This window comes from Electrophorus electricus, chromosome 7 (genome assembly GCF_013358815.1).
Source record: "Electrophorus electricus isolate fEleEle1 chromosome 7, fEleEle1.pri, whole genome shotgun sequence".
Classification (NCBI taxonomy): domain Eukaryota; kingdom Metazoa; phylum Chordata; class Actinopteri; order Gymnotiformes; family Gymnotidae; genus Electrophorus; species Electrophorus electricus.
The window spans coordinates 3,634,659-3,655,938 of NC_049541.1; the positions used below are offsets into that span (position 1 = coordinate 3,634,659).

Below are 21,280 nucleotides of genomic sequence, written 5' to 3' on the forward strand. Positions count from 1 at the left end.
CTGTAATAGTGGGCTTTAAATAAGAATGGGAGTCTTTTGACACGTTATCCCACTTGTGTTGCAAGCGTGAGCTGCCAAGGACTTTTGTGTAGCTGGAATAAGACAGCTGCCTGCTCCTGGAGCAAACCGGCACGTCTGTTCTCCAGATATCCACCGTGTGCACCGGCTAGAGGAGTCCCAGCTAGCGGAGTCGTGACGACATCGTCGCTGGCGGAACACCCCCCCCACGTCCCCCCCCCCCCCCCCCCCCGCCCTCCGCTTGCTAAGTTAAGATGGCGACGTCGACCAGGAAGTGAGATAAACAACCGTGCCGAGAAATATGGATTAAAAGTCTCACATTTACACGATCCGACACCATTGCGAAGGCGGAGGGCCGCGGCGATACGCGGCTGGCGCGGGAGGGGAGGCTTCGACTGCGCGCGGTGAGCGCACTCCGCACGCGAGAGGAAATTCGAACGTACGCTCGAGCGGATATCGTTAGGCTAGTCAGCTAGCCAAGTTAGCTAAGCTAGCAGGCTAACGAGTCGGCTAGCAGCAGCCAGCTAGCTGGTCAAACAATAGGGCTCGGCCTCGTTAACAAACCGGAGCGGTTAACGGTCATCGCCAGGAGTTTAAAACGAGTGAAATGGATTTGGTTTGTGTAGTACAGCTTGTAATTCTTGAAGGTATTAAGATAACTCTTATGCTAAATCCCGTAGTTAAGTTAGTCTTGAGTGGACCGTGGTGACATTTGTTAAAGATTGGACATGAGCTCGATGTTGTTTGATGTTTGATGGCTAGGTTAGCCAGCTAGCTTTTAGCATTGGAGAAGGAAAAGCCAGGCTAAAAATATGCGTACCGTAGCTGTTCCTCGTGTAACTACCTGGGCAGCTAGGTGGCTATCCTGGCTATTTAGTTGGACATGCATTAGCATAACTGTGTGGCCAAGTTCAGCAAACTTGTAGGCTATTGGAGCAGGTTTTAAAAAGTGTAATACCGAAACAGATCGTTGAGTTAGCTTTCAGATTTAACCTCAGCTAACACTGCTCCCCATACCGTTTCCCCCTGCACCTCGCCGTTGTTTGCTAGCTAACTTCTCCCCGGCATCCAGATCAGGAAGATTCATCTATGTTTGTATTTCGCAAGAGAATGAAAACTATATTCCGTTTCACGTCGGTGCGTACCAATTTTACACAGTGTAAAATCAGTTCTGCTTTGTGACCAGTCTCTCTCGTTCTCCCCTTTCCTTAGAGATGGCTGGAAAATGACGAGACGTCGCTTCGCTTGACACGTTGGCTTCTTCAGTCGCCATACAACTCCACATAGCCTGATGCCCATTCTTGCCACATCTGTTGTCATGGACACGGAGGACTTCCTGCACCCAGACGGCCCTCATCTGGGGAGCCCCAAATATAGCGTGCCCAGTCCTCCTCTCCCCAACTCTATAGAGGTATCACTGGAAACCCATTCCACATTTTTTACCAGGTCCATTAAAGCTGAAGACCCATGTCTAAATGCTGACATGTTTTTAAATGCACCATTACTATAATGACACAAGCAGAGCCCTGTATGTGAAACATTTCTTATATCTGTCCTCAGTCATGCAACAGTACTAGCAGTCTGGGATTTCCAGCCCATGCCTCTTTAGATAATTCTGAAGCTTCCCACCAGCACGCGTTAACGTGCTTGGATGAGAATGCTAGTCACTGGCATTCACAGAGTCTGTACATCCATTTGTTTACGTGGCTCTGTCTGTAATCAGGTCGTGCAGCTGCGTCTGCAGCTATACCATGTGTGAAGTGTTCACCAGCAGCACAGCGGCTGTAGGTCTGAGCATAATACATTTTGTTCAGTGAGTGGTGTCGGGGGTGGGGTGTGCTGACAGACTGGGCTAGCATTGTGCTGTTCAGCACAGTACGTACAGTGGGGTGCGATGATGTAGAGGAGAAAACAAATCAAATAAATGAAAAGGGACAAAAAACACTTGAGCTTATTTCTTTGAGGCACATATCTAAACGAATGAATATATATATATATATATATATATATATATATATATATATATATATATATATACACCAAGTTGAAATTATGGGGGAGTAAATGAATCTCTTCCTTTTTTTGATATAATATTATTGTAGAGGAGAAAAAACTTACTGAGTTTCGGTTATTAAGAAATCACATTTGAATATCAATTCAAATCCATAACCGAGCAGCACTGAATTGCAGTGTAACCACAACACGGTACGGCATTTGCATTGTGCAGTGGTAGATGGAGCTTCCCACCAGAGGTGTGGTACAATAGAAAGGTTTCTGGTTTAACCCCAGGAAAGCTACTAGGGAGCTGACCTAGTTTGGCAGTGCTGCAGTTTTAAATGGCAAGAGCCATTGTGTTTTTGAACAGAGCACCAAAGCCTTAAGCTGCTGCATGGGGTGTGCAGAATGGAGACCCCCATGTCTCAGTAGAGTATACCCCCAGCACAGTGGTGCCTCCTGTATGCAGGACTGCGAGCTTCTGGGCTCTTCGTTTCTGACTTGTGGCAGGAGCTACATGGCTAACGACTCTGCGATGACTAATTTTTTGCTCATTTATTCTTGCCTTTCTCTCTTCTTTTCTTCATCTCCCTGTTCTTCATTGCCTCTGTTCCCATTAGATTTTGTAACAAGCTTCAGCTTTGACAATATGAAGAAAGAAATAATTGCTGTTTGTGCTTCACACTTTTACCGCTGCAGTTGCTCAAATGGGTCGTCAACCTGCCCCTTGGCTAAGACTTAACGGTACTGCTGTTCATGGTAACATGAACTTCGATGGATGTGTGTGGCTGTGGTTATTTGGTTGCACCGATTCATCAGACTGCTTGAAATGCACTTTTGAACTGTAAAGCCGCACTGACTGAGGCACATGCTGGGTGTTTTTAAAACACACTATTGGGTGTTTGTTTTTCTTTAAATCACACCTCATTCCAACTAGCATTTAAACCACCTCAGGTGCCGCCTCAGCTGTTTTTATCCATCTGAACCACAGAGTCCTATGAACAATCTGCTCCTTTCCTTTCCCTCTCCAGAGTGAGGTGTTTTCCTCTAACGCCTGGCCATTCTCTCAGCAGTCCGACTTCAGCCAGCCCTATCCTACGCAACAGTCTGGGAGGTAAGTGCCGACTTGAAACTATTTTCTCGCTCTCTCGCTCTCGCTCTCTCTCTCGCTCGCTCTCTCTCTCTCTCTCTCTCTCTCTCTCTCTCTCTCTGCCTCAGTCATCCAGTCAGATTTAAGATAAGAAATGTATCCCAGGCAGGCCAGAGACAGGAAATAGAAATGCTGAGCCATAGAATAAAAGATTGATAGATGAAGCTGCTGCAAGCACTCCTCATCATCTTTTTGCTGTTTCCACTGGAAAGTGGGTTTTTTTTTTATTATTATTTTTTTTATGATGGTTGTGGGCACACAATATAGCTCAGAATCCAATCTTAATGAGTCATTGTGGTGTAACAAAGCAGTGTGTGGAGTTCAGCCCTTGTGCAGCTCAGCCTGCGAGCATGCACGGACATGAGTCTGACTGCACGCCTCTGTCTGGCAGCCGACTTTTGTTCCAGGGCACGGCAAAAGAGCTGCTCCCTCGGGGAGAGCCGCTCCGGGCTGGTGGAGCAGGAACCAATCCCACATTTCCTTGTTTGCACAGCGGAACCTCTTCGTGACGTGACCCGTCATCGCTCATGCAGCCGTCTGCTGCTCGTGCGTCCTGCAGGCCTGTCTCTGCACACTTCTTGCAACCGCTGCAAAAAAACAAAACAAAAAAAACCCCAGAAAAAAACTAGATAAAGAAACACACGTGTCAGGAACCTTTCTAATGGATGAATCACCCAAATAGTAAAGCCTTGGGCGTTAATGTCCTGCCTCTCTGCTCTGTGACGGCTGATGATTTAAGATTGCGAAGCGATTTTATATTATGAAAACGTTAATAAGAATAATTGGGTTACAGCCATTTGCTGTGAGTAAATGACCAGTGTTTGTCATCCCTGTTTTTATTGTTTCTAAAGTGGCTTTTCTGGGGTTGCGTAATGGGTAGTGTTTGTCAGTTTGTGTTATACTACCGGCCTCTGCAAAATAATATCTCAGCAGACCGTAATATATGGGCTGTGCCGTCACTGACCCAGCAGTCCACGGTTGTATGCTGATGGATTTTGTTGGTTTTGTACTGTTTGGAAATATCAGGTGTTTATGGGTTTATGCGCAGAGTTTTTGTCCTGTGTTATGACTGAAGCCTGTAACAGTGTAACTGACGTGTGCGTTCTTCATATCGTACAGTGTTTTCTTACTGGGTCCCGTATGATTGCAGCGTCTCTATTGTCACTGTGCCTCTTAAATATGAAGTACTTCAAGCATGAGAAGCCGTGTGAACAAAACCTTTTTGGGCAGCTTAATCAGAGAGACGCTGGAAATTCCAGGCCACAGAGATGAACATAGAATAGGTCATGGAAGGAGTCAGACCACAGACTTGTTTTCCTTCTGCTTAGAGCTTCTCTCTCGCACCTGCTGCTGCGTTTCAATTGCATGGACTGAACTTCACACCATTGATAACTTTGTTTACTCTGTAGGTGCAACTCGTGTTGTACTTTAGGGGACGTAAATCAGTCGGCTTCACGTCATTTGGTGATACCGAGCTTGAAGTAGCATGGCTAATGCTTCCAATCGCAGTCATCAGGTTCCCTGAGACCTTTCAAATGTCATTAAAACCTGCCTCTGTGAGAGAGCTTCTGAATGATATGGACATATTAAAAACAAAACTGCAGATCATTTTCTGCTGTTACATCTTTCTTGAACAATGGTCCAACATGCCTGCTTCTGATATTCAGACGTTCCCACATGGCCTGATGAACTGGATCAGGTGAGGTAGATCAGGGTTGCACCTAAACCACTGGTGAAAAACAACCCTTTGCTCAGTAAAGTATCAAAGTCTTCGGAAAAGGTGTGTAAAATGATTTCAGCGGTGTTTGCCTAGAACCTTAAAACCTTTGAATTTGAGTTATGCAACTCGCAAACCTCAACAGCAGCAGCCGGGAGAAGTGCATCTCGGTGCGTGCACAGAAGAACGTCTGTGTTGTAGAATTGCGGGTCAGACCAGGCATCAGTTCTGTAAAATGCTCTTATTACCTTATATCATTTAAGCAAGACATGGCAGAATGGCAATGAATCCTGTATATTCAGGGGGATGGGGGCAGTACTGAAAGTGATGGTTGGAGTTATTGTCTACAAACTTTAGTAGTCACTAAATATAAGGGCTCATAATTCACAAAAAAAGTATGTTGATTAATTCAACAAATTGTTTATTAGGAGCTGCAGAATGGTCCACACAGTGTTTATTAATAAGATTTAGTTTATTAATATGCATTAAATCGAGATGGAGAAACTTTCTCCCACAGCTGTAAATAACTGAGAAGTAAGGAAATGCATGGAGGCACAAGGCAGGTTTTTCACCGCTGGCTTTCTCCTTCCTCCCAGGCCGTTCCAGCCCTGCGTCTCTGCCGCAGACGTGTTCAGCTCGCTGGCCGACGTGGACTTCTCCGACCTCACGACGGGCAGGAACGGAGACTTCGCACCGGTAAGCAGAAGGCTGTTCCTTCAGGGGGGTCCTGTCATTTCGCCATTCCAACATCACCATGCAGCAGGACAAAGATCTGCGAGTCATAGTGCTAAAATTAGTTTAATTCTGCAATGCATACCTGTTTCTACCCATAGGTACCAGGTTTACCAGTATTTTCATTTCTTTCACTTTGTTTAATTTTTACATTTTTATTTCAGATCTATATTCATTCACTGAATCTACTGAAACCATAAAGCAAGGCCCGTCACAATTTCAATGGCAGTGATATATGATAGATCAAGGCTGGGTTTCCCCTTTCACTTTCCTTCTGAGCTGGAGCTCTCTGGGTCTGAGTGTGCTGTGTAGTGAAATGACTATTCATTCAGTGAATTAAAGTTTAGAAATCAAAGACAGAGAATCAAGCGGATGGGTTGTTCCATCCACATTTATTTTGTATTCATGATTTAAATGAAGTGTGAGTTCATTAAGACATTTTGTCTGTTTTTCTACTTTCTCTTAGGCCTTAGACTGATAGTGCAGTTTTCAGATGGAGGGAGAGAGGGTTAGCGTAGAAGGGTGTCAGTTCCTGTTAATCACCCCCCCCCAGGTTTGATCTCATTTGATAACTCTGTTAACCATGCGATCGGTTACTAGACAAAGCTGCTTTCCCCTTTGAAAAACTCAAGATGTAGAAATAACAGGTATACTAACACATTTGTTCATTTGTTGTAACAGTATTTACATTGTGGCACAATTCATAAATGCTTTTCCTTGTAAAGCATTGTTACTAAGAAAAGGAGAATAATAATGATGTTAAATCTAAAAAATGGCAAGCGGCTCAAGGGGTGTGTGTGTGTGTGTGTGCGTGCGCGCGTGTGCGTGCGTGCGTGTGTGGACGTTGGTGGGGTCAGAGTGCGCGTGACCCCTGCCTTCCCTGCAAGTGGCCTGTATGGGGTGCTTGCCGTCATGACCTGGGGTCGTCAAGGTGAAGGTGCTCCATCTCGACCCCTGGCTTGTGCCATGCCTCCACACACACGCCCCTCCCTCCCTCCTTCGGCTATGACCAAAATTCCAGTTAATAATTTGCTTGGTTTTGTTTTTGGTTGTTTAGATGTTGGGTTGAATAGGACCAAAAAATAAACAAATGAAAGAAAGACTGAGCAAAGCGCGTTCTGTACGGAGTATGAATTTAGCAGGTCATGTAGCTGTAAACATGGGTCTAGATGTAAATCTTTTTAATTCAAGTCTTTGTAATTGCTGGAGAGACTCTGTCCAGCACCATGAGCTGATCTGGAGAGCCTGTGTGCCAGGGATGCCCTCTGTCCTTCAAATCTTCGGTCTATCTTCTGCACAGCACACTCGGTAAAATTAGGGTCGGCCTACCAGTAATTTTGGTCACCCTCTAGCAGAAGCGTTATTTCCTGAAAGGAGATGACCCCACCCACCGCTCTCTCTCTCTCTCTCTCTCTCTCTCCCCACACACTCCCCCTCTCTCTGTCACATGCACACACAAAACACAGCTGCACACTCAGTGATCTGTGTCCTGTGGTGTAAATTTGAAACTTAGCTGTCATATGACCTGATGCTATCCAACTGTATTGCAGCGAGCTATCTGGGTATCGGGCGGTTAGATAACTTCAAAACAGGTCAACGCTGCACGCATAACTGATGCCTCTGTAATTAATGGCAGCGTTCGGATTGCTCCGATTCAACTGGCCATTCGTGGCCACAGTGTTTTCCTTGTGTCAGATATTACCTTGTGCGTTATTTCCTTTTGTGAGGTGATTTTTGGTTGGAACACTGTCATGTCTACACCAGACTACAGTTTTGGATCAAATATTTTGCCCTGAGGTTCAGTGCCTAAGGTACCTTTTTTGCTTTTCCGAGCCTCGGCCTGGATGGAGTCCCTTCCGCGTCAAAGCTCGCCAGCAACAACGAGCCCCTCCGCTAGGCGAGCCCAGAGTCGCTCCTGGTCGCAGACCCAATTATTTGGGACGAGCGCGACAGCATCCTAATACTCCTGTTCCCAGTCAGCGTGTCATTCTGCGGCTCGGACATCCCTGCTATCTGCAGTCTGTAGGTGCGCGTTGTTTTTAAGCACTGGCACCTCTTCACACCACTTGCGTTACCGTTACCCTGTATCTCAGCAGCTGACGTCTCTACCCCCTACCAAAGAAAAATGTTTGCAGTTGGCATTTTGGATGTTTGAACCGGAGCGATTTTCCATTTCCTCATCTGCAGACTTAACAAAGACTTAAAAAAAAAAAAAAAAAAAAAAAAAAAAGGCCAAGAGCTGCTGTTGCGCACAAAGGGGTGCGCCAGGGAAGAGGAAGAGGTTGGCGTTCGCGTGACTGTGGGAGGAAGGTGTTAAGTGAGGGTGTAGTGAGGAGAGGGCTGACATCACACTAGATGAGCGCCTTATCTCCTGCAGGCAGGCCCATCTCCCAGTTCAGCTTACACACACCTCTACCCCTCACCCTTCAAGTTTACACACTAGGATTAATTAACATTCAGAGCAAGTGCGCTGTGGTTATCATGTTGATTTGTGCGTTTGTCTTTGTGCGAGCGATCGTGTCTCGAGGTCGGTCGTGTGTCTCCCCGGAGAGGGACAACGTGATGGAGGACCCAGACAGGAACGCCGTTAAAAATCTGGGAACGTGAAATATCCTGACGGCAGATTAACCCCCAGGGCTGAAGTAATGTGTCACATCCGCGCTGCATATGTATGCGCCTGACTCTCACGTCACGTCACACATCTCCGGGTTTATGTGCAGATTTGAGGGGGTAAAAATATTACAAAAATCGTTTGGGCCTGACCCGGTTTGAGCTTTTAATAGGACAACACTTCCTAAAAGCAGGTGAATGTTATGGGAATTATTTTCAGTGCATTTTGGTTGTCATGGCGACTTGATTGTTCGCCTAACCTTTCTGATGTGATAATGAGTTTGTGCTCGCGTGGATTTGCGTGTATTGGCGGTGTCCTACAGCATCGTCTCCTTGCAGGATCTGTCATGCATGGACGACCTGTCCAACGCGTCGCTGTTCTCCTCGCCCCCCGACTCGCTGTCCGAGTACACAGACCCTTCCGGCTTCAGCCTGGACGGCCTGGCTCTTGGTCCCAGCCAGGGCTCCGCTTCCACACCAGCCTACTGGGACACAGCTGGGCCAAACCAGAGAGAGGTAACAAACATACATAAACACACACACACACACAGACTGGTTCTGCGCAGCCAGTTCACAGTTCTAAAGTGCTTCATTTGGTAATTACCCTGTGAGTCAAAACCAGGCATATCTAAGATTTGGACACGGACTAGCTGTGGTGGACTACATTTGTAAGGCCCTGCGCTAGCCACATTACATACATGCTAAGGTTTTGTGAGATAGCAGAGTGTGATCTCACATGCAGGCGTTGGCAGAATGGACTGTGAGGCAGCCTCAAGGGCCATAGCAGGTTTTTTCTTTTTCTTTTTTTTTTTTTCTTTTTTTTCCCAAATTGGATGTTTTCTAAACGACTCATTGCAGGCATGTTTTTGTCATGCAAGCAGTGCGTTTCACCCGAGTGCTGGTGGGAGTGACGCAGGGTTCAGATGAGATGCGAACCCGCAACTGTAGCTAGAGTTGTGGATGGTTTGGGGGTTTTCCCGATGCCTGTGTTTTTAAATACTTTTAAAAATAAATAAATAAATGTTAAACGATATTTAAAGAATGTCTGTCTTTTTAATTTGGTTTTTATTAAACCCTAACCCTATGCAGTCCATCCGCCAAGACATGTTTGAAGTTTGAAACAAGTTTAGAACAAAAACTGCTAACAAACGCTGGAAGTCAACAGCAACCCAAACAGCTTTCGGAAATGCATGCCCACAAACCTCCCTACACCGGCTCGAACCACATCCGGGTCATATTAAAGGTCCCACAGACTTGTCGATGTGTTATAGGAAGCAATATGACTTGCTGTGAACTCTGCTGTGAAATGTCTCCAGGCAGCAACCTGGTTTGAGCAAGCAGAGGGATGTTTGTGGACATGCAGACAGCTGCTGTCATTGCTGTTGGTTTCCAGTGTGTTAGCAATGTTGGCAGCTGTTCTAAACTAAAGAAACAAGATTTGGACTCCAAACGTGTTTTGGCAGATCAACTGTGTCTTGGGTAAGTGAAAATTGTGTTAATTTTTCACTAACCAGCGATCCTTTTAAGCGTCACCGAAATTTGCAGCGTGAGCCGGTCTGGTAGATACCAGTCGTAATGGGAACCGGTGCCATGTTGGTAATGGATTTCAGTACCCAACCCAGGGTGCAGCAGGGCTGGGATTCGGCCACGTCTGGGAAGCATCTGGCAGTGGGACGCGTCTGCACGCTTTACTCCTGTCAGTTGGATGGTATTTTAGCCGTCTGTAGTGACCTTGTACAAGTCAGACGAACGCGTCTGTGTCTGTTGTCTGCTGGGGTAGATTTACTGTGTGGGCCTTTGCTGCTGGTGCTTCTGTTCTTGTTTTTAAAGGTGGACTTGTTTGGGGAAGCACCTAATTTAGTTGTTCAAGAGCGTTCCTGTTCTATGTACTTGTTGAACATGTCGGTGTAATGACAGTCATGAGTGAGCCCAGAGTTTTGGTTAAAGACATTTGCAGGTAAGGATTACAGTAACTAAAGAGTAGACAGTGCATGTTACAGAACCTACACATAGTGTTAAGTGCAACACGGTACAACGCCACCCGTAGCTGGTAGTGATCATCGAGAGGCTAGCGTCCAACTCATTCCACTGTGTGTGCCATCGTTAATGTTCTGCGGATTTGTATGTGTGTGTGATTTCTGTGTGTTTGCATGTGTTTTTTGTGTTTTCCATGTCATCAACCTCCCATCAGTTGAACCTGAAGTTCTCAGGTTTGAACAATCTGGATGTCATCCCGATCAACCCGCCGTTAGCCGGATTCAAGGTAGCTTAGCGCCCCCAGCGTCCCGCGCACTCGTGCCTGTCCTCCCGCCTCTGCTCTTCCTCTCACGCCGCTTCTCTTCCCTCTCTTCTGGGCTCCAGCTCCATGAAGTGGCCCCGCCCCCGCCCGAGGAGGAAGAGGAAGCGGACGAGGAGGAGACGGAGGAGCTCGGTCACGTGGATACATACGCCGAGTACAAGCCCTTGAAATGTACGCGGGCATGCAATGCTCCGGAAGCAGAGCGCGTGTATAAATTGTCCGAAGTGTCCGCAGCCAGACGGGGCAGACTAAGGGTCTTGGGTAGAGCTACAAGACTCCTCACGCTGGCTGAAGATAATGACCAGTCATGACATGACACAGGGAAGGTGACCGCTGGCTTGGCTGGATGGTTACAGATCCTCCCTGAAAGTCTAAACTGCTGCAGGTCTCAAAATATCAGAAAGCTGACTGCCTGTGGTGTGTACTGTGTAAATTAGTAATGCTTGTCGTGTGTGTGTGTGTGTGTGTGTGTGTGTGTGTGTGTGTGTGTGTGTGTGTGTGTGTGTGCAGCCACCATAGGCATCTCTCACCCGGACATTGTGGTGGAGACGAGCACCCTGTCCAGCGTGCCTCCACCCGACATCACCTACACCCTGTCCATCCCAGACAGCACCATCAGTACGGGCCAGCTCTCCGCCCTGCAGCTGGAGGCCATCATCTACGCCTGCCAGGTACATGCACCCGCCCAGCTGGGCAGGGTGGGGCCACTCTCGCATCAGCTTCCCGGGGAGATTGCCGCTAGTAGCGTGACCTCATCATGGCCAGTAGCCTTTAAGCTACTTGCATAGCAGGGTGGCTAACACACATTTTAGCTGATCTGGGAGCCAAACTTTGCCAAACCGCCAGCAACAAATAGATTTTTCTGTGCCAGCCGCTGGTCGCGCACTCGTGGCTGCGTTTCCATGCAGACGGGCGGCGGTTCCGAGACCGCTCCTCTCTCCGCGGATCCGCAGTCTCGTTCGTGGCCAGCTTGTGTTCTGGAGAGGTTCCAAAACAGCCCTTGAGTGACCCTCTGTTGCTTTCCTCACCCGGTCTCCTCAGCAACACGAGGTGATCCTGAAGAACAAGCAGAGAGCGGGCTTCCTGATCGGGGACGGCGCTGGTGTGGGCAAAGGCCGCACCGTGGCTGCCATCATACTGGAGAACTTCCTAAAGGCACGGAAGAGAGCCCTGTGGTAAGAGATGCCTTCCCGTTCCAAAAGCAGAACGTTGCTCCCTCCCGCATTAGCCCTGTCCACTTCCCCAGCGACGTCCATCTCACGGGGACATGCAGGCGTGTCGTGTTACCAGGTTTCTCATTCAAGCATTTTTTTTTTTTTTGAGCTTTTCCTCCTGTTACTTTACTGTTAAGTACATGTGTGTTCAAAGTCAGTAGTATCCCTGAACCATAAAATAACCAAACGGAAGTGTAGGGTCAGTTTGCTTCCTTGGGACTGAACATACCTGTTTCTAAGATCCGATGATGCTGCCAAGTCGAGTGGGTGTCGTACCTCTGGCCGTCGGTTTGTCAGATTTCTTTAAGACACTGAAATGTGGGTTTTTCCCCTCCTGTTCTCTTTCAGGTTCAGCGTGTCTAACGATCTAAAGTATGATGCAGAAAGAGACCTCAAGGACATAGAGGCACCTAACATCCCCGTCTTTGCTTTAAACAAGGTGCAGTTCGCTTATTATGAAATGTTCATGTTGCATACGTAACATTCTTGCTGCTCGTCTCTTTAGATGCTGTCAAGTACTGTATTGCTCCTTCTTTTGTACACAGGGCATCATGGGTATTCTAGTGCCTCGTGTGACTGGTAATTTGTGTGTGTGTGTCAGATTAAGTATGGAGACACAGCTACCTCAGAGGGCGTTCTGTTCGCTACGTACTCTGCTCTGATTGGGGAGAGCCAGGCAGGGGGGCAGCACCGCACCCGACTGAAGCAGATCCTGGACTGGTGCAGACCCGACTTTGACGGAGTCGTATCCTTCCCTCTACGCACGCACGCACACACATCTGCTCGTTATTTACTTTAGAGCACATCGGGGCTTTATTGTCACAGATCCCACTTCAGTTGTTTTAAACCCTATCGATGCAGTTTAGGGCACTGTCCTCTCCAGACAGATCCAGGACAGGGTTTCCTGGATCACGGTCTTCTGGGCAGAAACAGGCGTTTGCTGTAGGGATGCAGGGACCGGTGCTGGCTCCTAGAGCCTGGCTGGACCTGAGTTGCACATGTTTCCTTGACGACGGTCTCCTCCCAGATCGTATTCGATGAGTGCCATAAAGCCAAAAATGCGACATCCACCAAGATGGGCAAAGCTGTCCTGGACCTGCAGAACAAGCTGCCACTGGCGAGGGTGGTGTATGCTAGTGCCACAGGTCAGTAGGCAGGCTAGCTTGCTCGCTCTCTCTCTCGCTCTCGCTCTAACTCACTCACTCACACAAAAATCTAGAGTCCTGAAAGTGTCATACAAAAAAAGACACGCGTCATACAACGGCGCCTCCAATTGTGCTGCTGAGAGGCTTTTGTTCCACACGCCAGCGGGTAATGGACGCACGCCCGGCGCCTTTGTCCTGTCGCTGCTGTTCTGCAGGTGCCTCGGAGCCAAAGAACATGATCTACATGAGTCGTCTGGGGATCTGGGGAGAGGGAACGCCCTTCAAGACCTTCGAGGACTTCCTGCACGCCATCGAGAAGAGGTCAGTGCCGAGCGGCACCCTGAAAGCTGGGGCTGCCCCGAGCATGGGTACGAATGCTAGGGTCATAGCGACCAAACCTCCGTGCAGGTCAACAGCTGCCCTTCCTCACTTCCCACAGGGGCGTCGGTGCCATGGAGATAGTTGCCATGGACATGAAAGTCAGCGGCATGTACATCGCCCGGCAGCTGAGTTTTTCCGGCGTGTCGTTCCGGATCGAGGAGATCACACTGGACAGCGAGTTCAAGCTGGTCTACAACAAGGCCGCCCGGCTGGTGAGGGGTTGTCTGAGGTCAAAGGCTGGGGTTAGAGGACTGTAAACTGAGAACTGGACGGACTGCTAGGAAGAAAGTAGCTTTGAACCCAAGCAAACTTGGTCATACTTCTATCTGTGGCAGTCCAGCAATCTGACACACCATCCTCCAGTGGGTTGGGCCAGTGTAAATTAACTCCACCCCCTTAGGTTGGCCAGTGTGGACTAGCCCTGCCCCAGCAGTTTGACCTTGTGGGTGACCCAATGTACCATCAGTGCACTGATGCACGTGAACTGACCCATGCTTTGTCCGTGCTTCTCTGCCAGTGGGCCGAGGCCTTGGACGTATTCACCCGGGCGGCGGACACCTTGGGCCTGAACTCGCGGAAGTCCCTGTGGGGCCAGTTTTGGTCCTCGCACCAGCGCTTCTTCAAGTACCTCTGCATCGCCGCCAAAGTGCGGCGCCTTGTGGAGCTGGCCCGGGCCGAGATGGAACAGGGCAAGGTGAGGCACTGGGTCTGGGCCCCCACTGCACTCCTCTCAAACGTCCTTAACGTTTACTTCACTTTTTCTTAGTAAATATGGTAAAGGCTTATCAAAACTGTGTGTGTGTGTGTGTGTGTGTGTGTGTGTGTGTGTGTGTGTGTGTGTGTGTAGTGCATCGTGATTGGCTTGCAGTCGACTGGCGAGGCCCGCACTCGTGAGGTCCTGGATGAGAACGATGGCCACCTGGACCGGTTTGTCTCTGCTGCCGAGTGAGTTTTTATTGGCTGGGAGGCAGAGGCCCCTCTCGGGACTTGTCGCTTTGGCTCCTCCCCCATGTCCCACCCCCCTCCGCGTCTACTATTAGTCGTGATCCGACTGATGAAGTGGGTATCTTGACCGTTCTGGTCCCAGAAGCTGGCAGCAGGTTAGCATGGGACAGCAGGGCTACTGAGGTCACGGGGCACACTGGAAGAGCAACTGAGAAATGCAGCCGCGCTGTCTATCCGCGGAACTGCTCCAGGACCCAGGACTTTGCCTCACTGTGAACTCCCAGACAGCCGTGCGTTTGTGTGTCTGGGTCTCATGGAGAGTAGTCGGCCCTACAATCATCTGCTCATCTGGGCAGCTGAACTTTTTTTTTTTGTTTTGTGTGTGTGTTGTCATCGTTCATAAAGCAGAACTCGTGTTGTGAGGGAATCAGGGCAAAGTTCAGGCCCCCCCCCATACGCCCAGTTGTCTCTGGGATGCCTGGTGAAAACGACGCCTTTTTCCCGGGGCGGCTAGCGTCCTCTAGGGGAGTCACCACTACAAAGACCTTGGCGGGATCGGAACGAGCATGCGGCGTCGCGTGATTGTCTGCCTTTTTCCTGGCCTCTGCCAAAGCTTGGCACCGAGCACGTTTAAATGAACGGGTCCGGACGTTCTGCACCATGTCGTGTTCCTGTTCAAACCCACTGAGGTTGCCTGCCATCGTAAGTGAACAGGACCTGGGTGGTTGTGTGTCTGCACTGTGTGAGTGATTCTGTGGTGTTGGGACTGAGGAGGCTGTGCTCTCTCTACAGGGGGGTGTTCCAGTCTCTGGTACAGAAGCACTTTCCACTGGAGAAACCCAAGCGAGAGAAGATGGCTGGAAATAAAAGGAAACGTACGTGAGCGTACAATACCAATTGTAGTTGTGTGTTTTGAACACAGCTGCTTCATAATACCAAGTCTGTGCTAGACGTGTGCGGATCTTCCCTAAAGAGAACCTCCTTTCTGGGGTCTCGCAGGAAAGCCACGGGGCCGCCCCCCCAAGTTCTTGAAACACTGCGTGGAGGTGGGCGGGGTCATCAAGATTAGCGACGACTCGGACTCGGACTCAGAGGAGCTCGACAGCGACTCAAACTCCTCCCCCGAGTCGCTGCAGGACAACGACGATGTCATCTTTGTCAACCACATCAACGGGCCCAGCGGTATGTGCATGCATGAGGAGGGCGCCCGTGACCCTTTCCCGCGCTCTCTCTGGGTCTCTCGCTCTCGCCGTGAGCACGTCCAGGAGAAGTGAGGTTTAAAATCCCACAGAGCGTTGTCTCACGCTGGTTCATCCCGTCTGACCAGTAAGGGCAGTGGGACGTGGACAGCCGGCGTTGGATATGCTTATTAAATCTGAGCCTGATTTCCAGTCTAGACTGCTAAACCACATAAGAGCCTTAACCAGCACTCTCATCCGAGCCTGTGTGTGTGTGTAACCTATGGATTTTCTGCTGTCTTCAGCAAAACTGGAGGAGTTGAAGCAGGGCCTGCTGGGTAAGATAGCTGAGCTGGGGAAGGAGCTGCCTCTGAACACGCTGGACGAGCTGATCGACAGGTTCGGGGGGCCAGAGAGGGTGTCTGAGGTCAGCGTTTACCGCCACACTCCTCGTTACATCCCCGCGCAACGTCCAGGCCGCGTGCTCTTAATGAGGTTGCCTGCATAAATGAAGGTTTTGTGTGTGTGTGTGCGTGCGTGCGCGTGTGTGCGTGCGTGCGCGTGTGTGTGTGCGTGTGCGTGTAGATGACTGGGCGGAAGGGCCGGGTAGTGCGGCGGCCGGACGGCAAGGTGCAGTACGAGTCGCGGGCAGAGCAGGGGCTCACCATCGACCACGTTAACATCAAAGAGAAGGAGCGCTTCATGGCTGGGGAGAAGGTGAGCAGGTTCCGCCCCTTTCCCTGCTCTTCTAGAGTGGGCGGAAGTCACCACCCGCCCACCAACAAACATGACGTGGTCTATACTGCTGCTGACTGTTTCTGAACTATTTTTACAGCGTGTGTCAATATTTGTACCCAAACCCCTGGCCCCTGCGTAACGCCCTTCCCTCTCTCACTTTTTTTATGCCACTGTCTGTTTCATCTCCCCTATCTCTCTCACGCTCTCTCACCCCACCACACCCAGCTGGTTGCAATCATCTCCGAGGCAGCCAGTTCAGGCATCTCCCTGCAGGCTGACAAGCGTGTGCAGAACCAGAGGAGGAGGGTGCACATGACCCTGGAGCTGCCCTGGAGTGCTGACCGTGCCATCCAGCAGTTCGGTGTGTGTGTGTGTGTGTGTGTGTGTGTGTGTGTGTGTGTGTGTGTGTGTGTGTGTGTGAGACGCCTGTGCAGGCTGAGGTGTCAGGAGCATGAGATTGGTTGAATGAAATGGTGTGTATGGCGTTTGCTAATGTGTGTGTGTGTGTTTGCTTCATTAGGTCGCACTCATCGCTCTAACCAGGTGAACGCTCCAGAGTACATCTTCCTGATCTCAGAGCTGGCAGGAGAGAGACGCTTTGCTTCTATTGTAGCCAAGCGCCTGGAGAGCTTGGTAATGAAGCGTCTGTCTCTCACTGACTCTCAGACACACAAACAGAAGCAACATAAAAAAAAATGTATGAATGTTTTGTTTTTTGTTTTATTTTCCCACCAGGGTGCGCTGACCCATGGTGACAGACGAGCCACTGAGTCCAGAGACCTGAGCAAATACAACTTTGAAAACAAAGTAGGCATATTTGCACACACTCACATGTGGGGACACACATTTGTGTATTCTGGCCTCTAGGTCCGCCGCACATGGTTGTGAGAAAAGGTCTATAAAATACAGCCCTAAACGGAAGCGCTTCTCTCACTTCCTTTCCCCAGTATGGTACCAAAGCCTTGGATAAGATCACTAAAGCCATATTGGGACACATCGACAACAAGGTCCCCCCACCCAAAACTTACCTGGGCGGTGAAGACAGGTTCTTTGCAGGTTAGAGCGTCTTGCCAGTCAAACCTTCTGTACAGCGCTGCTTGTAGGAAGCTGTGGGCGCTGGGTTTTTTGGCGCGCAAGCCGAACTGTAGCCGGCTTTAACGAATACAAATCCACTCGCTCATGTTCCGTGTGCCAGGTAATAATACTCGGCCCTGTGTGTGTGCGCGTGCGCGTGTGTCATAGATATGAAGAAAGGCATGATTGATGTGGGCATTTTCTGTAAGGATCTACGCTTTGGCCTCAACACAGAGAAAGGTAACAACTCCCATTCACACCAGCCGCGTGCGACTCAGGCCGGGCACGGCATCGTGGACCCTGCGTCTTCTGCCGCTGCGCTGGCCTGCACCCCTGACCTCCTCCGCTGTCCTCTCTCCCAGACTGCACCATCACCAAGTTCCTGAACCGCATCCTGGGCCTGGAGGTGCACCACCAGAACGCACTCTTCCAGTACTTCACCGACAACTTCGACTACCTGATTGAGAAGGACAAGAAGGAAGGCAAATACGACATGGGCATTCTGGGTAAGGCCCCTGAACGCTGCGCTCAGAAGGGCTTCCTGGCTTCAGGAGGTCATTAGCTCGTCACCACATGTGGGCTGGTATGAGGCTGCGTCACACCCAGTGCTGGAAGAACAGGGTATAGAGCTAGGGTATAATTTGTGTGTGTGTGTGTGTGTGTGTGTGTGTGTGTGTGCGCGCGCGCGTGCTTGTTCATGTTCTCCCATTATCAGATCTCGCTCCGGGTAATGATGAGATCCATGAGGAAGAACAGGAAGTGTTCTTGACCCCCGGAAACCCCCAGGAAGGCCAGGTCACCCTCTATAAGGTTCGTGTTGCCTTCCCTCCTTCCAGTGCGAAGATGGGGCTTTTTTTTTTTTTGTAGTAACAGCTCATTAACATCACTGAGTACATATAATAATGTGTGTGCAATGCTCCATCTGACTAGATTTGTCTTGCTGTTTCCAGATCAGCGTGGACCGAGGGATGCCCTGGGACGAAGCCCTCAGCAAAGCAGAGACGCTGACAGCAGAACACGAGGGTTTCTACCTCTCCCACAAGGTGCTTGCTCATGCCTCACTGTTTAACAGCCAGCTGACACCAGTCACAATTACATAACTCATTTCACAAACTCTCACGCCTTGGTACGGACATTAAGTATGTGTGTGTGTGTGTGTGTGTGTGTGTGTACAGTTGCGTGGGAGCCAGCCCTGCGTGTTGCTGGCTGAGCAAGGCCGAGGGCGGAACCTCATCATCTACAAGCCCAACATCGGCAGGCAGGCTCACCCGGAGAACATGGAGAACCTGCAGCTGCGCTACCGCAAGGTGGGGAGTGAACCCTCCGCCCTGAAACACCCCTCACTGCCTCCGAGCTCCCCGGAGGAGCCTTAATGTACCAGAGAACGATAAGGAGACTTCACACTGACACTTGCCCTACTTTTGGTCTTGGTACTAATTATACACAACACTGGTTAGTTGTGTCCAGTTTTTTTGCGTGTGCTATAGTTAAAAAATAACTATATCTGGGGCGCAGTCCTTCCCCTACATAACCGCAGTGCAGCAGGGGTGTCATAAAGTGAGAAATTATTAATGAGACTTACACACTCTTGTTACAGCGTTCTCACTTGAAAGCTGGAACAGCAAATCTGCAGTTGAACAGTGACATCTAGTGGGTGAATGGGTTCAGTACAGGAGTCCTATTGGCACATGTGTGATGGTGCCTTGTTTGGGGGTGGGGTTTGTTCAACTGTAGGTGCTGCCCGAAGAAGCCAAGGACTGCTGGGAGAATCAGTTTGTCTTCTCATTCAAGAAGTGCAGCCATGCCAACTGGTGAGTGGCAGACAGCATCGGGGGCTGGGGGGGGGGGGGGGGGTGCAAGCATGTGTCTAGAGAAATGACTGTGTGTGTGTGTGTGTGTGTAGGAAAGGCAAGTGTAAGCAGGTGGAGCAGGGTCAGGAGTGCTGGCTGGGCATGCGTCTGCGCCAGTACCACATGCTGTGCGGGGCTCTGCTCCGTGTGTGGAAGCGCGTGGCTGACATCGTCTCGGACGTCACCAACTCCAGCCTGCTGCAGATCGTGCGTCTCAAAACCAAGCAGAACAGCAAGCAAGTCGGTGGGTGTCGACGCCATGGCAACCAGCTTCCCATTCCCTCTCTCTCTCTCTCTCTCTCTCTCCGCTTCAGATGGGACGGGAGTATTTTGGGTTTTTTGTGAAGTTGCGTTCTGTCTCCCTCAGGTATAAAGATCCCGGAGAACTGTGTGGAGCGCGTGCGTGGCGAGCTCTTGCAGATGGACGCGGAGGTGAAGCGAGTGCGGCGGGAGAAGGAGGCCCAGGCACAGCAGGAGCAGCAGGCTCTGCGTGCCCGCCAGGAGCTGATCCTCCGCCTGGAGCAGCAGAAACGTCTCTGCGCGACAGATGCCTTCGGGAACCCGCCGCTCCGCCTCCGGAGCCCGCCTCCCTACCCCAGCGTGGCCCTGCCCAAGAGCCGGCCAGCCGACGAGGTGCTGGACCTCACCCTCAGCCCATGCCCATCGCCGGAGGCGGAAGCAGACGGAGGGAACGGAGGGCTTACCCTAAACGGGCTGGCAGGGCTGGCTGGCGTGTTCGAAATGCAGAGAGGAGGAGGAGGAGGAGGAGCGGGGATGAAGATCCCCGAGACGTTTCACCTAGAAGAGCTGATCTCGCAGGAGCAGCAGAGGGACAGGCGGGTGACGTCGGAGCACGGGAACACTCGCATGGCCCCGCCCCTTTTGCCCACCCATAGCAACCTGCACATGCTAAAGCAGGGGGGTCTGCAGGCTGTCCATACGCTCAGACAGCAGCACACGGCGCTCGGCGTACTCCAGCATGGCACGCCACGCACGCCCCAAGTGCTCAGCGCACAGAGCTCCGCCCCTCCAGCGGCACGATTCGACAAGCGGCCGTTGCGGCTGTTTCCAGGCAATGACAGTAAGCAGCTCATTGGGATGAAGCCACACGGCAGCACACTGACCAACCACAACCACGCCTTGCAGGGGCGCCAGCTACAGAGGCGTGTGCACGCTGCGCCTCACGCGTCCCGTGCGCCTCACGCGTCCCGTGCGCCTCACGCGCTTCAGCTCCCTCCTCTACAGCAGGGCAGCCATCAGCGTGTCCCAGTCATGCACACGCACGTCCCCAGCATGCATGCGGCAGAGGGGTCGAACATGGCCAGCAAGCACGCGCCTCTCGTGCTGAAACGTCGGTTGCCGGAGCTGGGCTCGCGGGCGCCCGGCAGCCATTCCGTGGCGGACGGCTCCGTGCCGCAGCAGGATGAGTTCGGCTTTGCCTTCGACTCGTCCGTCCTTGCGCCGTCGCTCCCGTACCCGTTCTCGTCGCAGGCCCCGCCCTCCTCTTCCCCGTCATTCTCTCACCCGTCTGCTTCGTTCTCCCCTGCCTTCCTGCCCTCGTCCGAGCGCGTGCACCTCCCGCTGGCCAATGGCCACTGCAGCATGGACGCGCTGGACGCCCGAGAGCCCCTGGACCTCATGGCTGGCGGGGCTCCCACTGACCGTCGTCAGTCCGTCATTCAGTACAAGCCCGTGGACTGGGACGCCACCTAATGGCCGGGTGTGGTACACCCATGCGGTGCTACGCCACGCGCCTGTCAGTACTGTCAGTTCTCCTTGTTTGTGATGTTTGTTGGGTGTCCCGAATTTGAAGAGGTGTTGTTTTTTTGTTGTTGTTGTTTTTGTTTTTTTTGGTTCTTTCTTTCTTGTGTCGATTTCAGTCAATTCTATGCTGACCATAAGCTAGGTCTTTCAGCTGTGTTTTGGTCAGCGTTTTTGTGTGTGTGTGTGTGTGTGTGTGTGTGTGTGTGTGTGTGTGTGTGTGTGTGTGTGTGTGTGTGTGTGTGCGTGCGTGCGCGCGCGCGTGCGCGTGCGCGCGCGCGTTCAATCAGGATGTTGTCCGTTTTACGAATGCATGTCGGTGGCCTGTGCTTGTTTTGGAGTTGCTGTGCGATTGTCATCGTTCAAATGAGGTCAGGGACGAAACTGGGAGATGGTTGTGTTCAGAGCAGGTCTGATCCGTATTCCTCACCTGGTGCACCTCCCAGTTTACGAGGGGAATCTACACTTTCAGT

General features: G+C 50.8%; 1 protein-coding gene across 2 annotated transcripts; it reads left to right on the forward strand.

Annotated features, from left to right (window-relative positions):
* The first annotated feature begins 281 nt into the window (after positions 1–281).
* sbno2a (strawberry notch homolog 2a) lies at positions 282–21,052 on the forward strand. 2 transcript variants are annotated; one of them, XM_035528087.1, is made up of 32 exons: positions 282–422; positions 1,231–1,429; positions 3,045–3,127; positions 5,477–5,576; positions 8,562–8,738; positions 10,414–10,485; positions 10,584–10,692; positions 11,032–11,192; positions 11,563–11,696; positions 12,084–12,174; positions 12,337–12,480; positions 12,763–12,880; positions 13,096–13,201; positions 13,320–13,473; positions 13,779–13,955; positions 14,109–14,206; positions 14,999–15,081; positions 15,206–15,388; positions 15,690–15,811; positions 15,970–16,101; positions 16,348–16,483; positions 16,643–16,755; positions 16,858–16,929; positions 17,070–17,178; positions 17,365–17,436; positions 17,559–17,702; positions 17,912–18,006; positions 18,147–18,239; positions 18,372–18,503; positions 18,931–19,007; positions 19,100–19,290; positions 19,414–21,052. In XM_035528087.1, exons 2-32 carry the CDS (start codon positions 1,310–1,312, stop codon positions 20,757–20,759), a joined length of 4,944 nt encoding a protein of 1,647 aa, XP_035383980.1. In that variant the 5' UTR covers positions 282–422; positions 1,231–1,309; the 3' UTR covers positions 20,760–21,052. The 2 variants fall into 2 exon arrangements, with proteins under 2 accessions (XP_035383980.1, XP_035383981.1); XM_035528088.1 differs by lacking the exon at positions 282–422 and adding an exon at positions 452–665.
* The last annotated feature ends 228 nt before the right edge of the window (positions 21,053–21,280 follow it).

Coding starts and splice junctions, on each gene's coding strand:
- sbno2a (XM_035528087.1), top strand. CDS start 1,310: ATGCCCATTCTTGCCACATCTGTTGTCATGGACACGGAGGACTTCCTG. Junction 5,577..8,561: donor GGAACGGAGACTTCGCACCG/GTAAGCAGAAGG, acceptor GTCTCCTTGCAG/GATCTGTCATGCATGGACGA. Junction 19,008..19,099: donor AAGTGCAGCCATGCCAACTG/GTGAGTGGCAGA, acceptor GTGTGTGTGTAG/GAAAGGCAAGTGTAAGCAGG.